Below are 18,257 nucleotides of genomic sequence, written 5' to 3'. Positions count from 1 at the left end.
AGAATGGTCCCACTACCGATGCCATGTGAGCATCTTCGAAGGGTTCTGGGAGATCTGGGGCCTAGAGGTCTTAAGGGATGGATCTTGTAACTTCAGGTAGTACAAAGCTAAGAAGCTGCAAGGCATCTCCCCGTCAGAAGGCCACTGGGGTAGGGGGTGATGGGCTGAATCAGTCACCAGTCAAGTCGCTGGGTTGCCAATTCTCAATGTCCTGCATTAGATGTGGCTACCCACACCCCTTGCAACATTTGTGCACAGTCTCTGCCGCCCCCTCCCCCCATCACTCCCTTTGCAGAGAAGGCCCCACCCCCTCCTTTTCCCCACTGCTATTGATGTCTTTGGAGCATGTGTAATGCACGAGTTGCCTTGCATTTGAAAAACAGACTCTCCATCTCCATATGACAATATGAAACTCTGTGTTGGGTTTGCGTTTCTTAATTAGGTGCTTGTCATTGTGTATTCCATAGAGCCACGTATAAGTAAACAGTCATAGACCTTTGAATAAATTTATTGGTTTTATTTATGTTTCTGGGCATAAAAATCTATAATTACCAGGTACAGCCTCAGTATAACTGGTATTTAATGACAATTACTTTCTGTTACCATAGAAATGAGTCCAAAGTAGTTACCCATAATTTCTCATTTCCCAAACCTCACACATGCTGAATTGCAATATTACCATAGTAATTGCCTATTAGTCATCATAAAATACACAGTTACCCAAAAGATAGCAGGATGCTGTGAAATTTCTCATCTTCAGAAAACCTCAGTGCTTCTGGGGAGCGTGGAGGTGGGGGAGAGCAACAGACCCCTCCAGGTGGTAACGTGCTTTAAAGCACGGCACTGCAGACCCCATGGTGGAAATGGATGCTTCGCCCATCTGTGGCCCCACACCACAGTATGTCTCCTGGCCCTGGTGATCTCACGTAACAAAGGATGATTCAGTGCAGGAAATCCAATTTAACTAAGGCTTATTGAGGGCCTGCTGAGCGTCAGGCCCTGTGCTGGGCCTTAGGGAAACAGATGGAAATCAGAGGCAGCCTTTGCCAGTAAGAATCCCTGTGTTTATATTAGAGGGGCATGTGTGTGATGCCACAGAGACCTAGATAACAGAGCTAATGTCTAAGTGCCTAGTAACTGTACATTAGATATAGCATCTCATTTAACCCTCGCAACAGCCCTGTGATGGAGGTAGTGATAGAGCCCATGTTTTTCGAATTAAAATTTTTTTACATTATAAACATATTATACTAGAACTAAAGAACACAGTAGGGAAATATTCAGGCAATATATGAGGAACCATTGAAATCCATAAGAAAATCTTGAATAACTTATTAGAAAACCAAAAAAAAAACAAAAAAAACTAAAGGACATCTAAAGTTAATGCACAAGGAAATTTTTTTCAAAGCAGTCAAAGACTAGGGGAGAAAGATTTTTACACAATTCCAATGAAAACGTAATTTCAAAATAACATTTTTAAGGATTCATATTAAGTGCAGTTGATACACAATGGTGTACAGCATGGTGATTTGACAATTGCATACGTTACTCGGTGCTCACTACAATAAGCCAACATTAGCATCGGTCACCGACGTTATTATAAATTATTGACTATATTCCCTATGCTGTACCTTTATCTCCAGGACTTACTTATTTAAATTGGGAATGTTGCTACCCTCAATATCCCCTTCACCTATTTTGCCCATCCTCTACTCCTGGCAACCACCGATTTGTTCTCTGTATTTATGAGTCTCTTTCTTTTGCCCCATTTCAAATATAGAAGGAAGCTGAGGCACAGAGACAGCCAGGAACTTGCCCCAGGTGTCTCAGCAGGAAGGGTCAGAGCAGGTTTATGAACCCAGGAAGTCCCTCCCTAGCCCACTACGGATTTCATCTCTGCTACCTCGTGTCCTGAACTTAGCACTGCTTCCCTCTGACTGCCAGTGATGAGGGAGGTTTTTTGAAGGAAGCAAGATATATAGGGATTCGACAGACACAGACAGTAAAAGAGATTTGCACAGCAAAACATCATTAAGCATGGCAGAGGGTGATACCAGGCAAGGAACTTCCAAGGTACAAACGTATACACACACAGACATCATAACTTGCTGACCTTGCCTACTTCAACATCCAAAGGAGGAAACATTTTAAACTTCCCAAAATAGGATAGAACGCAGAATTAGCTGTGTAAAATGTAAAGTGCACTTGAATATTCTATTTGTTCTTTGACAACATAAAAACTGTGCACTTTTCATAGCTAGAAATGGAAACCAAAGGTCCATTGCAAGGACCGCTTCACCAAGAGGTCTGCCAGCCCCTTCTCACTCTGCCTCCCTCTCCATCGCAGCCACACTCCTCCCATTTGGTGGCTCTGTCATGGCACCATCAGCCTTGGAGTGGGCTGAGAGCTGAGACTTCTAGTCCAGTGCTCCACCTCAGCAGTGTCCCTGAGTGACAGCCGGGTCTCCCTTTTCTCATCCACCTCCAGGCTTGGGTGTGGTTCCCTCGCTTCCAAAGCATCATCAAGCTGCCAGCTTGGACTGTTACAGAAGGTTTGGATTCATGCTAAACCTGCCAACCCATCCCTTTTGCTTCACCCCTGAAGGATTATTCTGTTTTAGTCCACCTTCTACATGGCTGCCCTCCAGCTATCTGAAGACTGTGTGTCCACACATCTCCCCACTGTCCACTCCAACCAACCGCCAACTCCTGTTCTCCAGGCTGGACACTCCCCAAAGCCATGTGACTTTTCCTACGTAATCTGAAACCCACTCCTCTCCCCATCGCTCCTGCTGTCCTCTGAACATGTCCCGGATGTTTGTTGTCCATCTTTGTGGCCTAGTGTCCAAGCTGAAGAGTTACGATGATGACAAAGATGATGATGGTGGTGGCGATGAACACCCCACCTCTGTTGGACCTCCTGGGCCTGCCACTATTCCAGGCATTTTGCATGCAGTGTTTCATTTAATTCTCCGATGACTCTGTCATTATGCTCATTTTACAGATGAGGAAACTGAGGCATAGATGGATTAGGAAAGTCCCCTAAGTCCATAGAGCTAGCTAGTGGAGGAGGAGCAGGAAGGGACCATCACAAGCCTAATTCTGCAGGTGTATTACTGCTACAGTCCACACGCACACTACTTCCTGGCATTCTGGGGACGTACTTCTCCTGATCTAGCTCACATGCACATTGCTTCCTGACATTGAGCTCTCCTTAACCTACATCTCTCCACTTGCATTTCTGCTAAATTACAACTCCATCACCTTTTCTTAGAGCCTTATAAGAAGCCTATGACAAAAACAGGGTAGGAGTCACTCTCTCTCTTTGAAGAAAGAAGAGACCAAGCCACAGAGAGGCTAAGTAACTTGCTCAAGGTCACACAGTGAGTGAGCCCCATACTTAGTCAAAATGAAGTGCAAGTGACAACAGGGGCCAGACAGAGCCTTGCCTCCCAGAAAGTCTCTCCTGCTTTATGTAACCTGACCGATGTTTTTAAGGAGGTTGAAAGGACACTGGGGCTGGCAGTGTAATCAGGTGTCTAACCCACAAGTGCACACCGCCAAAACCAATTATTCAAATGAGCTTCCCAGCCAGGTTCCACAGAAAAGGCCAGATGGCTAGATGTCTGTGGAGTCAGCCCCCCATCTCTGTCCCTGCAAGCAGCTGAATAGCATTTCAAAGTTAGAGTTGATAGCAAGTTGATTTTAATAATTGATTGTATGGCAAAGGCAGGCCTCTGAGGAGACAGTAACCCAGGATGAGTGGCTGGGGTCCTGGAGGAGCAAAACGATAGAATCAACAACTTTGTCATTTCTAGTCTTAGTTCTTAAACCACTGCTCGCACAGTGTTAGTTGTCTATGTAAAATCCTCCTATGGCTCCTTGTTGGCCATTAGAAGGAAGCTAAACCCTGTAGCCTGGTGTTCAAGGCATGCAGCATCCAGGAAGATCCTTCTCAGGTTCACCTCCCACTGGCCACCTGGCTCTTGTGCTAACCCCCTCCATCAGCTCCCCTCACCTTCCTGGGCCCTTTGCAGGGTCCTACACTGGCCTGCTCTTGCTCACACCGGTGCCTTTGCTGGCACTCTGCCTCTGCTTAAGAAGCCTTTCAACTCCATCATTTCTTCCCCTTCTTCTTTCTTTCTGTTCCTCCCTCCTTCCCCCCGTCCCTTCTTTCCCTCAGATGTTGACACAGCACACACTTTGTACTAAGCACTGGGGGGCTGAGGTGGGCTTCACCCTGTGCTCACCCTCAAGGAGGAGGTGTTGGTGAGGATTGCCTTGAAGGATGAGGGGGAGTTAGCCAGGGGGAGAGATTGCCAACAGGTTCTAAAATAGAGAAATAATCATGTTAGATAACAATAGTGTCGATAACAAAACAAGCATTAACTGAACTTATACAGGCTACCAGGCCCTGTTCTAAGTGTTTTCATGTATTATTTCCACCGAAGATGGATCTCATCATACTCCTGCTCCTGCTCTCTCCCTACTTCTACCAATTAGAAGGTGATAGAGGGATCAGAAAGATAGGGGTCAAAACAAAGCTTTATGACTGGTAAAGTCAGGATTTGGAAGGCATAGTTTATCTCCGTGGCTAAAATTGGCCTCCTTTGACCTCATCCCAAAGTTCAACTTCGCCACTAGCCCCAAGCCAAGCAAAAGGTGAGATGCCTCTCAGAAGGCATACCATGTGGCAGAGAGGAGGCTAGAATGGTCCTTCCCAGCAGGGTCACTGATCCCAGCAAGCCAGGCCTTTTCTCAAGGGGACCAATCAGATAAGTTTCATCACCTTCCTTGAGGGAGTGGAAACAAAGAAATGGAGAGGAAGCCATTCTCCTTATTGCTGGAGACCAGGAGTCCCTGTTGGGGCTAAAACCAGGAGCTGCCTTGGAGCCCAAACGCCTAGCCTCTGCCTTACTGCCTGAGCCTGGAGTGAGCAGAAAGCCTTGGGGAATGCCAGGTGGTCTGACGTGGCTGGTGCGCATGGTCACAGCTGCAGACCACAGTGTAGATTCACGCACCAAACAAAGGCATCAGCTAAGAGGGCAGGTGGAGGCTGGCATGAAGCCTAGGCCTGATCAGCCTTGTGACTTGGAGGAATTGCATCAGCCCACAGGAAGGGGCACCTTCTTGCAGTTAGTTCATAGGATGTAAAAGGTGTGAGCCTTGTGGGGTATACAGATTAGAGACATGGTTGAAGAAGTTGGAGCAATAAGTGGGGACCCATTTGTGGAGGTCTCCGGCAGTCATACCAAGATCAAACTATAGGACCAGTTAACATATGTGTGGCACTCATCTCAAACCCGGCAGTGTCTCCAACATTTTCCATGGCTGATCTCGTTTAATCCTCATAACAACCCTCTTAGGTAGCAAGATGAACATTTTGCAGATGAGGGCTGAGCTACAGAAGGGCCACACAGCTACTATATGGCCGAAGCTAATATGTTGCTGGGTCTTATCCAGACAGTATGGCTCCAGAGTCCACACTGCAAACTAAGCCACTTTTCAGGATCAGACCAGGTGGACAGGGATCTAACCCCAGCTTGAGGCTTGTGAAGGACTGAAGGACTTTTTCCTCTCTTTTGCGTTTCCTTTGCCCTTTCTCACTTAAGAAGCTGAAAGAGATGATTCCTAGCCCTAGGAGCCCCCGTGCACTCCTTTAGAAAATGTTCCCTGTTGGGCCTTGTTAAATGGTTCTTTTTACTCCTCTCCGTGTACTTATGTAGAGAAAAATAATCTATTGGTTCTGGAATGAACTTCCAGCTCTATCCTTACACAGCAATGTGACCTTGGCCTCTGTTTCCTTGTGTTTGAAATGTAGGGATCGGGTTTTATGAAATCTTGGGTCCTTCCAATCGGTGACTGGCTCTCAGAATTGTTTTGTTTTGTTAAATAATTTTGTTAAGTTTATTTATTTTGAGAGAGAGAGAGAGTGCACACAGGAACAGGGGAAGGGCAGAGAGAGGGAGAGAGAGGATCCAAAACAGGCTCTGCACTGTCAGCACACAACCCGACACGAGGCTCAAACTCATGAACCAGGAGATCATGACCTGAGCAAAACCAAGAGTTGGGCACTTAACCAACTGAGCCACCCAGGCACCCCAGAATTGTTTTAAGTCACAATGTGGAAATCCCATCAAGCCTGGTATTGCTGCCAAGCAGGAGACTGGAGGGAGGAGGCTGAATTCCCAGGGCACATGTTCTCCACGGGAAGGGAGAGGACACTGCAACAAAGCTTCTCCTTGTCCACTAGTAATAAGTTCTGGGAGAAAGGGCACAGGAATTTTAAGGTTAAAGATGATCCCTTTTCCAGGTGTGATCTGAGTATTCCCTTTCCTGATCCCACCACCTTGTCAAAAAGGCCACCATTATGGGGTAAAGATCTTGCAACATAGTAAAGGAAGTCCTACCTCCTAACTCTGCTATGAACCTTGGGAATGTTCTGGGCCACCTCACATGTACATGCAGTTTGTTCAGTGCCTAAAGGCTCCTGGTAATGTGCCAAGACCAGCTGTGACTGCTCCCAACCACACGTCTAGCCGGACCAAGCGTACTTTACCCACTCAGAGGGGCACCTGTTTGCCAGCTTGAGGGGGGAACCTCTTGTCAATTTGCATAAAGGTAATTTTCACGTTAGCTGCCATTTGAAATTCAGTTTCCCCATTTAAAAATGAAGGGTGTTGCATCCACCCCTCACCTCACATGAGTCCCCTCACTTGGGCGCTGATCTTACTCCCAGGACTGGCGAGAGAGAATAGAGTGAGGCGCACCTGGGTGGCTCAGCCAGTTAAGTGTCCAACTCTTGATTTCGGCTCAGGTCATGATCTCACAGTTCCTGAGACGGAGTCCTGTGTTGGTCTCAGTGTTGACAGTGCAGAAGCTGCTTGGGATTCTCTATCTCCCTGTCTTTCTTCCCCTCCCCCTCTTGCATGCTCTCTCTCTCAAAATAGACAAACATTAAAAAAAAAGTAGAGACTAGAGTGATGGCTAAGAACAAAGGCTTTAGAGGTGGTAGACTGGGTTCAAACCTTTCCTCTATCACTTGTCCTTGCTGGACTACAGACAAATTACTTATACTTTCTGAGCCTCAATTTATACGGTTTAATGGAGGGGTGGCTGTGTATCTGACACTGTGCTAGCATGAAAGACTCAATGGCAAATGAAATAGGTTCAATTCTTGCCCTCCTGGTGCTTTCAGGTCTTTGAGCAAAACAGATGAGTTTGTCCAGGGTCACAAAACTACTCAGTGGTAGATCTGGGACACAAACCCAAGTCCTATGACTTGGAACCTATGTTCTTATCCATCCTCCACTTTACCTTTATAGCCCGGGCCACATCCTTGTTGTGATAGTCTAAGAGGGAATGTGAGGGAAATGCTTTAAATATCCTAGTGGTGGTGATCGCCAGTGGGATATGTTATAATTATCCTTTGTGTTTGGGACAAAAGACACTGCCCGCTATCCTCCATCTCCACCACAGCAGAGCCCACTCCACCTGCTAAGCATTTTGCAGAAGCTGTTGATGACAGATTGTCTGGCATTCTGACACTGGCCAATCAATAGAACTGGAAGGTGCCTCAGGCCAAGGGCAATTGAATCCCAACCTTTTAGTGGCATTAAATAAAGCAATATTTATTTTGCTTTTGGTGCAAATATACTTAATCCAATCTAGCTCATTGGTAATGCTGAAAAACTGCTGCATTTGAGGGACAATTGCATGTGTGCCTCATACATCTCTGCCTGTCAGTGCCACCCTTCCAGGAGCATACAGCCTCACAGTGCTTAGATGAGATTGATCTGGGGCCACCAAGCTGTCTTGTTCTCTATCCTTTAGAGGAGATGAAAAGGAAATCGTAAGGAGGGTAATTAAAATCATTGCTCTCATTCTAGCTGCCATTATGCAACTAGAATCAGCAGGATGCCCTTCACGAGATGGAGCTATTTATTTTCCATTTGAATAATATTCTCTGGAACCATTGTATCTCTGCCATGGGCAGAGGATGAAGAGACCAGTAAAGGAAGAGCAGATAGGAGTAGCTTGGGGTCTCTTTCATAGATAACACAGCCTTTCCCATGACTGGTGGGACCTCAAAAAAATCACTGTAGACCATCCAGGCATCAATATGATCTCAGTTCAAACCCCAGATCTATATCCTAGTAGTTGTCAAGAGACCTTCTAAAGGTAAAATCTCTCTTGGATTTTATTTACTCATTTATAAAATGAGGCTACCATAATTGATTATTGTGAAAGTGTCTAGCATATAACAGATGCTTAAATGCTTTTCAAAATATGTCTTTAAGTAATACCTAAACTTTGTTTGCATATCTTCAGGGTATTTGTTCATATATTCATTCATTTGCTCATTCATTCAATAGATACAATGAAACTTCTCTGGACCTGGGTCTATAGTAGATAAGTTGGAGTGGGGGTGGGCAAGATAACAAGACATAGTCCTTGCCCTCATTGGGCTCACAGTTTGGAAGAAGAAACAAAGGATAATCAAGAGTAAAAAAACAAATCTAGTCAAGAGTATCTCCAACTCAAGAGAATGGAAGCATATATTATGTGGTTACATATAAATTTGACTTCCATAAATTTGGATTTTTAAAAATTTTTAATGTTTATTTATTTTTAAAAGAAAGAGAGAGAGAGACAGGATGAATAGGGAAGGGCAGAGAGAGAGAGAGGGAAACACAGAATCTGAAGCAGGCTCCAAGCTCTGGGCTGTCAGCACAGAACCCAATGTGGGGCTCGAATTCATGAACCACGAGATCATGACCTGAGCCAAAGTAGGACACCTAACAGACTGAGTCACACAGGCATCCCTGGATTTTCTAGAATGATCCCATGTCAAATATTGTGTCTCATTGGCACCGTAAAGAGCCCCATTTATGTCAGAGTATAGGTCCTGACTTGGAGCTCATGCAGAAATTTTGTCTTAAAAATAAACAACAGAATAGAAGAGCACCAAGAAGACAGAGACCCAGGATTTCACACTCAGTGACTCTAAATTGGCAATCATAATGTAAGAGCTGGACATCTGGAGGTCACCTTGTTCATTCCCTTGTCTTGAGGCAGATGGTTTGGGTCCTGAAACCACTGAAGAGAAAGAGCTGAATCACCCCTGCCCTCCTGGTGCTTATAGGCTAGTTAAGGACAGAAGCATAATACACTAGTTGCCTGTTAGAAATATGTATAATTTCCAACCATTCTCACTTCCCTGACTTTGCACATGCCAGAATGCTCTCTCAGGACTTGACTTTTGGCAAATTCCCATCCCTTCTTCAAAGTTCAGAGCTACTTAGGAACTCCTAGAGGCAAAGGTAGGGTCCCATGTAAATCTTGAATGTTGAAAAATGCATACAGTTGATGTTAAGATATTGGCAACTGTTGATTATTTGGTGTTTCTTTTTAAAACTGTATCAATTCTTTTCCTAGAATATTTTGTTTTCTTTATATTTAAGCTTTATCAGAAATGTGTGCTTCTTCCAAGTCCCTAACTTCAGAGATAACGCCCAATTATTGATGCTTTAAAAATCATATAATGAGATTTATAGCAGCATTATTTATGATAGCCAAGATATGGAAACAGCCCACGTGTCCATCAATGGATGGATGTATAAAGAAGATGTGTATACATACACAGTGGAATATTATTCATCTATAAAAACAATGAAACCTTGCCGTTTGCAATGACATGGATGGAGCTAAAGATTATAAGGCTAAGCAAAATAAGTTAATCAAAGAAAGACAAATACCATATGATTTCACTTATATGTAAAATTTAAGAAACAAAACGATGAGCAAAAGAAGAGAGAGAAACCAGGAAACAGACTCTTAACTATACAGAGTAAACAGATGATTACCAGAGGGGGTGGGAGCGGAGGGATGGGTTAAATAGATGATGGGGATTAAGGAGTGCAATTATTGTGATGAGCATATGGTGATATATAGAATTGTTGAATCATTGTATTGTATCTCTGAAAGTAATATAATACTATATTTAAACTAATTGGAATTTAAAAAACTTAAGCCAAAAAAAAAAAAAAACCCATATGAGACAGCTGGTAGAGACCTCCCTGAGTGAAATACAACCTCCTTGTTTTACAAAGAAGAGCATGGATCTAAGGGAGGGGAAGTGACTTTCTCAATTTGATATAGATAGACATTAGGGGCAAGGCCTGTCTTCCTGGCCCTCAGCCAGGCAGGGCTCCTGCATCTTTACTAAAGTGTTTTCTTTAGTAAATGCCCACTTGCTGATAGACTATTGCCATGAGAAGTGTTCTTTAAAAATGAGATCAAAAACTACCCAGCACAGGTCCTACTCTCTGAAGAGTTTCACAAGTGCTTTAGATTCTACAAAGCTCTAGGATTCTTTGAGAATTGAGATGCCTTTGAGTCACCAGCCACACTTTATTTTCATCAGCAGGCCAGATGAAGATGTTGACCTTTCAGGATCTTTGTCTATAACTCTTTCTTTTAAGTTTTGAATCTCACTTTTTTTTTTTTTTTTTAATGAAAGAGGCTTCCTGGAAGCATCAGGGCCAAATGGGAAGACCAATTTGGGCTAATTCACCCTGATTCTAGCCTGGACCTTGTGGAATACCAGTTAGGTGACCTTCAAGGAATAGCTTACCTTCTCTGGACTTTAGTGCTCCCACTTGAAAAATGGAATCCACCTGTGTGCCTGGATGGTTATGAGAACTGTATCACAGGAGATTGGGAAATTCTTGGGAAATCATGAAATGTTCATTCAACAACTACTTCTTCAATGTCTCCCATAGTCTAGACTCTTTGTCAGGTATAAGAATACAAACATAAATGAGACATCATCCTCACCCTTAAAGACTTCACGATCCAGTGAAGAAGACAGACTCAATTAATTACTATATCTTTTGCTATAGCCAATCTGATAAGGATGGGAGGGGGAGCAATGGATTCCATAGGAGTAGAAGAAAACTACCTATCCTACATTTGCAGAGAGTAAGTCAGCAAGCCTTCCTGGAAGAAGTAACATTTAGGTTTAGACAGTTTCAACAATACCACAATCCCCACCACTGCCAATGTCATTACTGGCTATAATTTATTCAATATTCAGTCTGTTCTGAGGATTCTGCTGGGCCATTATTAGTTCATGTTCACAATCCAGGAAGTCAAGGTTATTTTCCTTAATACACATGTGATAAAACAGAAGCACAAAGGGGCTTTGAAAAAAAATGTTACAAAGATTGCATAGCTAGTAAAGAGTACAACCAAAGCTTAAACCCAACTGTGGCTTCCAAATCTCCTGGTCTTCACAACACAGCCTTACAGTTCCTTGTGACTCTAGGAGGGAAGGCTAAGACTAGTAGAGGAAGTCACTGGGAGACAAATTTCAGCTAAAGAGAAGGAAGATTTTTCTAGCAGAACTGTCGCAGAATGAGATAAGCTACCTGGGGAGGTGGTGAGTACCAGGTCATAGAAGTGTAATGGAGCAAGCTGGTGAGTTGCCTAAAACCTTGCTTAGGGCATTCTTATTTGGAGGCAGAGGAGAGGTAAGTAAGCTAATCTTCTCCAGGGAACAGTCATTTGTGATTAAGTCCTATTAGCAAAAATAATGTTCTATTCCAAATTTTTACTCAGTGGAAGCTGGAAGAGCTGTGGGAGCATAGCACCCAGACCAATGGTTCCATCTGCTTGGTGACCAGCCACAGGAAGTGAACAATATAGGGGCCTGCTGGAGTTTTCTATAAATTAGGCTCCAGAGCTATATGGTTAAGGATGCTTTCTGTTAAAGAAACAAGGACTGATTTCAGCCACTTAAGCAAAAAGAGAATTTATAGGAAAGGTAACATTTGGAAAACAAACAATTAATACAGTAATTCTGGAAGGCAGAAAATTGGCTGTTGGCAAAAATAATCTACCTATGTTCCATAGTAGCACTGCTGTACACCTGACTTTCAGCCTACATCACCTAGTCCAAATTTAAATCCTGGGGGAAAGTGGCTGTTGCCTGAGCCTGGTTTCCTGTTGCTATTCTGGCTGGCAGATCACAAAGAGGGAGCATGTGGCTCATATGGTCCTCTGTGGTGGAAAAAAGGCACCATCATAGTCTCATCATCTGTAACGATAAGAGAAGCATACTCTTCCCAACCCTGTCCCATCTAATCATAGAGTTAGATGCTGGGCATTATCCAAAGAAAGTGGGCAAATGCCTACTACATTAGAAATATGGACATGAAGTCAGATCTGCCTGATTCCCAGACTGAAGGAAAAGATAGGGGGTTATCCCTGACCACTGCTGTCTGCTGCTCACCCCACGCCCCTGTGCACTGTAAACTTATTGGTCTATATCACTCCTATAAGATGTAGCACAAAACAATAACAGAGTCATCTGGGTGGTTCAGTCAGCTGAGTGTCTGACTTTGGCTCCGGTCATGATCTCACAGTTCTGCTTTGGATTCTGTGCAGCCCCTCCCCACTTCTGCCCCTCTCCCAGTCATGCCCTGTCTCTCTTGATCTCTCAAAAATAAACATTAAAAAACAAAAATAGTAAAAATAAAGCAATAATAAAAAGTTCAATAAAGCAACATAATATTTTTAAGTTGCTATCATATGGCAGAGCCCATGCTAAATTACGTTCATTACATGTGTTTATCTCATTTAATCCTCACAATATTGTCCTGAGTTATAAATGGACATAAGCCTTGAGCGTAGCTTCTTTCTCCTGTTAGCCTATGTTCTTGAAGACCAGGAATGCAGTCTGCTTGTGAACCAATCCTGATATCACCTCTTTTCTGAAGCACTTTGTTTGTAACCTCTCTGTGCTTCAGTTTCCACATCTGCAAAATGGGAATATTAATAGCACCACCCTCATAACATTAACTTAAATTATGCATTTTGTATTTGGTAAAAAATATTTAGTTCTTGAGACCAAAGTAATGTCAGCAAATGTTCTGCTGATTCTGTTTGCTTGATTGTGATGGTGATGCTGTTGTAACCTAGATGTAGGGCTCTCTCTGTTCTCACTCTGCAAGCAGTAAAAAGCTGACATCAGCACTGGGTTGATCTAAACCCAGCAACGCAAAGACAAAAAAATAAAACTCTGCCAGGCATTCAAAGCCCTTTACATTTCACCTCCACCTTCCTTCACAGCTTTACCAATACCACCTCCTTACTACATACTCTATGACTCAACCAAACCAAACTGTCCACCATTCCCCCCATATCCTAGGTAGATTCACAGTTCCTTTCTTTGATTCTACATTTTCTTTTACCCCAACACCTGGAAAAATCCTATTCATCCAGCAAGATAAATATCCTACTTATAGGATAAGATTTAAATATAAATATTCTATTTATCTAGCAAGATAAATATCCAGACTCAACTCAAATGACTTCTCCTCAATGACTCCTTTCCCCATGTGCCCCATGACACATTAGTTATTCTCCTACAGGGTTCCCACAATGCTTATTTTAAGCAACAAGGGGAAATTATTATTATTTACCCCCCATCCTCACCCCACCCATCTTGAAGAAGAGGTAGATTCCCAGTACAGTCCTTTATTTTTCTGAGTAGGGTGACATATGGGGATAGAAATTTAATAAATTAAGAGAGGGTTAAACTATATTGCTTCAGGAAAGAGAGGAACTTGGAGGATACGATAGGGGTGTAAAATAGCGAATCAGAGGGGTCGAGGAGAAAAAAGAGGACAATTGGGGCCCAGAAGACAAAAAGAAGGACACCCATTAGTTTTGAATCTGGTTAAAAATCTGCCAAGAGCAGACTCTTATCCTGTAGGTGATGAAGACCCATAGATGAATCTTGATCAGGAAAGCAAGACAGAATGTCTGGGAGACAATCTGGGAATTAGAAGGGGATAGACCAGAGAGAAGAAAAGTGGTAATTAGAATTGTGAATAGGCACAGAGTTCCAGGAACTTGTACCTCAGCCTGGGTTGGCGTGGAGAGTACCGAGAGTGTGTGAAGGCCTGGCAGATGGCGGCATGGGGACAGAGACCTGGAGATGACATCTCTTCCCAAGTGTAAGCAGAGCTTTGAGTAGATCTGAAGTGAGAAAAGGAGGAAGAGGGAAGGGAGGAGAACCAGAAGTCATGACTGCACTTCTCCTCGTGAGGTTCTTTAATGTGCTCAAGGGAGAGTATGGAGAAGGTAGTCAGGATAGCCTCCCCTGAGCCGGTGACATTTGAGCACAGATTTGAAATAAGTAAGAATGAGTCATTAAGATATCCGGAGGGAGAGTATTCCAGGCAGAGGGACAGCCTGTAAAAGAAAGCCCTGAGGCAGGATGTACCTGGTATGTTGGAGAAACAATGAGGGTTCCAGCATCTGGCGTAGAGGAAGCGAGAGGGATGGTAGTAGGAGCTAAAGTCAGAGGTTGGCAGGGAAGGGCCACATGGAGACTTGTAGCGTGTGGGGGTTTACTCTGCATCGAACAGGGACCATTTGAGAAAAGGGACATAATTTGAATTATGTTTTAGAGGATATCCTGGATGTGTGGAAAATGGGGATGTGAGGGGAAGGTGGGGTGAGAGGTGGGCTAGGAGGATGTCAGGATGGAAATAAGACCAGGTAAGAGATTATTACAATACTTGGGACCTCGGTCCAAGCTCAAGGTGATAGGTCAAGTGGAGGTGATAAAAAGGTTTTGGATTCTAAATGAATTTTGAAAGTAGGGACAATGGATTACCTCTGGGTAGAAGACAGAAAGGAATAATAGAAACACTAGTGACTTCAGCTTGAACATTTCTTTCTACTGCCCTGTGTAACAGATGTTCATGGGTCTGCGGTCTCCGAGAGTGGATACTGAAGTCAGGCTTGTCCACAGAAATATCTGAACTTCTCTGTGACTCAGCTTCTTCTTATATAAAGTGGGATTTATGATTGTAATGACTTCATAGGGTTGTTGAAAGCATTGAATGAATTAATACACGTAAAATGCTTAGAACTGTCTCTGGCAAAAAATAAATGCTAGATAAGTGACATAATGACTGTTCCTACACCTAACTGGTTTTGTTTTGTTTTGTTTTTGGGTTTTGTTTTGTTGTTGGTGGTGGTGGTGGTGGTGGTAAATGAGAAGCTTGGCTTGTCCTGTTCATACTGACTCTGACTTTGGGTACTACTCAGGTGCTCTCTGATGGGGTTTGACCTGAACCGTCACTGGCTGGATCCCTCTCCGTGGGCCCACCCTACCCTGCATGGAGTGAAACAGCTCATCATCCAGATGTACAATGACCCAGTGAGTAACCAAACCCATTCAACACCTGTTGGTTTTATGGCTTAATCTGGGAAAGGGCAACGTTGTATTGGGGATGTCCACTTGGAGCTACAAACCAGGAGTGCAGGGTCAAACCAGGGTGGGTATTAGGACTGCTGGTCTCGTCTCTAAATGAGTACCTTCCCCTACTCCCCACAAATATTGGGTTCAGGTGGATTCAGGAGGTTTCATGGGATAAAGGAAATATATTAAAGCAGATTCACATTTGTCATGGCTCTTTGGCTATAATCAAAAGACATACAACTTGAGAATTTATTACATGAGTCCCAGAATACTGTAGACACCCTCCTCTACCTGTAGGAGACAGGTGCCAAGCATAACATATAGTGCCTCCCACCACTGGAGAGTGATTCACTCTCATTTTCTAGTTCCAGTTCCAAAAGGACCATGACTGGCCTAGCTGGGAGGACATGTCACCACTGGGCAAGTCAACTCTGGATCCAAAAGCAAACATATGTAAGACAGGACAGCCTCACTGGAACCACATGGTTAGACTTAGGGGCTGTGGTGATGGTGGTGGTGGTGAATTTGTTCCCAGAGAAGAGGGTCTGCTATTCCAGAAAGAAGGAGAACAATGGGTATACATATTGAGTTTGATAATAGGGGTAAGACTTTTAAGAAATAGGAGAGGACATTGGGGTTTCATAGGTTAGAGAAAGGAGGCAGACCATAGTCATTCTATCTCTGAAGAGCTATCAGAGAGGACAGGACAGACGTCTTCTGGGTGGAGGCCAAGGGTAGAGGTAAGGCCTGTAGAGAAATAGAAGTTTTTAACACTTAGAGCTGCCTGAGACAGAGTGTGTGTAGGAGCTGTGAACTTTGCGTTACTAAAAGTGTTCACCTTGATGCTAAATGACACTGCCAAAATGGCACATAGAGGAGATTCAACTGGAAAACACTGTTAGTGAGATAGCAATTGAGTCTCTTCTAACTTTGATGACTATGATTTCATGATCCCTTGACTTCCATAGCTCCTATATTTTTTTCTGATGTGGCTGATTACAGATATTCAATATCTATTGGTTGAATTGAATTGAATTAAATATGGCAAATCCTGTTATGCCAACTTTAATATGGTTTATAGATATAAAAACAATTATTCACTGAGAGGACTATGAGGCATTAAAAAAAAAAAAAAAAAAGACATGAGACAGTGATAAGGTGGGAGCCATTGAGCAAAGTAGTATTTTAGATGAATCCCTGAGGAGAGAGGTAGGGCATGGAGGAGGAACCAAAGGGAAGGGGGTTAGTTTTGCTAAAGAAAAGAGGCTTCAGCCTCCCTTTGCTATCATTGATTGCAAGTCATTGATTTGCTCACAAACAACTGGGCACTCGTCCATGCTATAGAACGTGGATCAGACAAGAATGAGTGACAGATATTTAGACACTCTCTGTGCCATGAATAGATTGCTCATGAGCTGGCTGGATCTTAATAAACGCACTTGAATCCTGAGCTCATTTCATAAGCTGTGTTCTTACTGGCAGTCCATTCCTTTAAGCCCTAAGCAAGGACAGGAGCACTTACATGGGAATCAAGGATCCCAGCTCCTTCCACCTCTTCTCTCTTTTCCACCCCCTCTCTCCCTGCCCAGGCTTTTACTCCAGTCTTGCCTTCCTTCTTTCCACAATTATTTATCAAGTAGTTTCTATATACTAGGCATTGAGGCTCTTTCTAGTAGTGAACAAAACCCTAACCCTTGCAATTTGTGGGGAAATAGACATTAAATAAGTAAATACTGGTAAATACAGATTTAAAAATTGTGTGTGGAGTTATGGGGGGAGAAAAAAGCACCCAGAGTGTGTGACCTATGGGTAACATGGTTATAAGTTTTGGCTTGCCTGGGGCAGTTCCCATTATACCTGTTGTCCTAGAGTATTAACAGTGCCCCCTTTCACTCTTAGAAATGTCCCAGTTTAGATGATAAATTATACTGTCTCTCTACTTAAAAGCTATGTGAAAGCACCTGTCACAGCACATGGTGTGTAGCAGTCCTCAACAAACATTATTTGGATTCGATTCGAAATCACATTTGACTTTGAGTCATTGTGTCCAGTTGCAGACAGTGCAGTACCCAAAGGCATCTGCCCTAATAGCCTTAAATGCTTTCTACTTCTGACCTTCAATGTTGCACACATCATCATAATCACTCAACCCAGCGCTATATGAACTTCCAGGACAGCTTCTGGCCTCGTTTCTAAATGCTCACAGCCTCACTCCTCCATCCCAACGGCCTTCTGCTTAACAGAATCAGCAAGCAGAGGATCAGCAGGCCCTCCCTGGTGGGCAGGGACTATGTCTGTGAGCATTCTCGTTCCTCACCAAACCCTTTCAGGCTCTGGGGTGGATGCCGGGAATAATCAGAGCTGCTGTCCTCCCTGAAAGAGTTCACAGCCTGGTGGAGACAGGTATTTACAGGCAGTTATTCCAGGTGCATTTGTGGAGGAAGGCACAGGGGCTTTGGGAGCTGATGGAAGGAACCCAACCCAGGAGGCCACACCTGAGCTGATGCGTGAAAGATTCCCAGGGCAGGGAAGGCTTTCCAGGCAAAGGAGACATCTGTGCATCTGCCTTGAGAGGGAGGCACCGTCAGGAGACTGCCAAGTCATTCAGTGTGGCTGGTACTAGGGGGAGGCAGAGGGGCAGAGGGGATTATGATACAAGGTGCAATTTGGACTTTATCCTCATGGGAATGGGGAGCATGGAAGTATTTTAAGCCAGGAAATGACAGGATCAAGTTTGCATTTCAGAAAGAGCCCTCTGGTGTCTATAAGGGGGTGGATTTGGAGAGTGCCAATCTAAAGGCTAGAGACCAGTAGAGCCTGCGCTATAAGGTTGGAGAGGCATTATGGAGGGAGACATGGGCAGCTTAGTGCCCAGCTGATGGAACAGGAAGGAGTCTTGCATGACATCTATTGTTTGGCCTAGACAGCACAGTGGAGGTGGTGCCCTTCCTGAGATGGGAACTCAGGAGGGGCAGAG

The 18,257-nt window shown here is 43.8% G+C and overlaps 1 protein-coding gene across 12 annotated transcripts in view; it reads left to right on the top strand.

Moving 5' to 3' along the window:
• The window catches only part of AGBL4 (AGBL carboxypeptidase 4), a 1,406,556-nt gene that overhangs the window by 1,279,936 nt on the left and 108,363 nt on the right, over positions 1 to 18,257 (top strand). For all 12 annotated transcript variants that reach the window (XM_077779716.1, XM_077779717.1, XM_077779714.1 and 9 more), the window contains one exon: positions 15,127 to 15,238. In XM_077779716.1, coding sequence (XP_077635842.1) covers positions 15,127 to 15,238 — 112 coding nt within the window. The remainder of the gene's footprint in view (positions 1 to 15,126; positions 15,239 to 18,257) is intronic.

This window comes from Crocuta crocuta, unplaced genomic scaffold (genome assembly GCF_008692635.1).
Source record: "Crocuta crocuta isolate KB4526 unplaced genomic scaffold, BGI_CrCroc_1.0 scaffold168, whole genome shotgun sequence".
Lineage (NCBI taxonomy): Eukaryota > Metazoa > Chordata > Mammalia > Carnivora > Hyaenidae > Crocuta > Crocuta crocuta.
The sequence above is the reverse complement of the archived record's forward strand: the minus strand, read 5'-3'. Positions and strand labels throughout refer to the sequence as shown.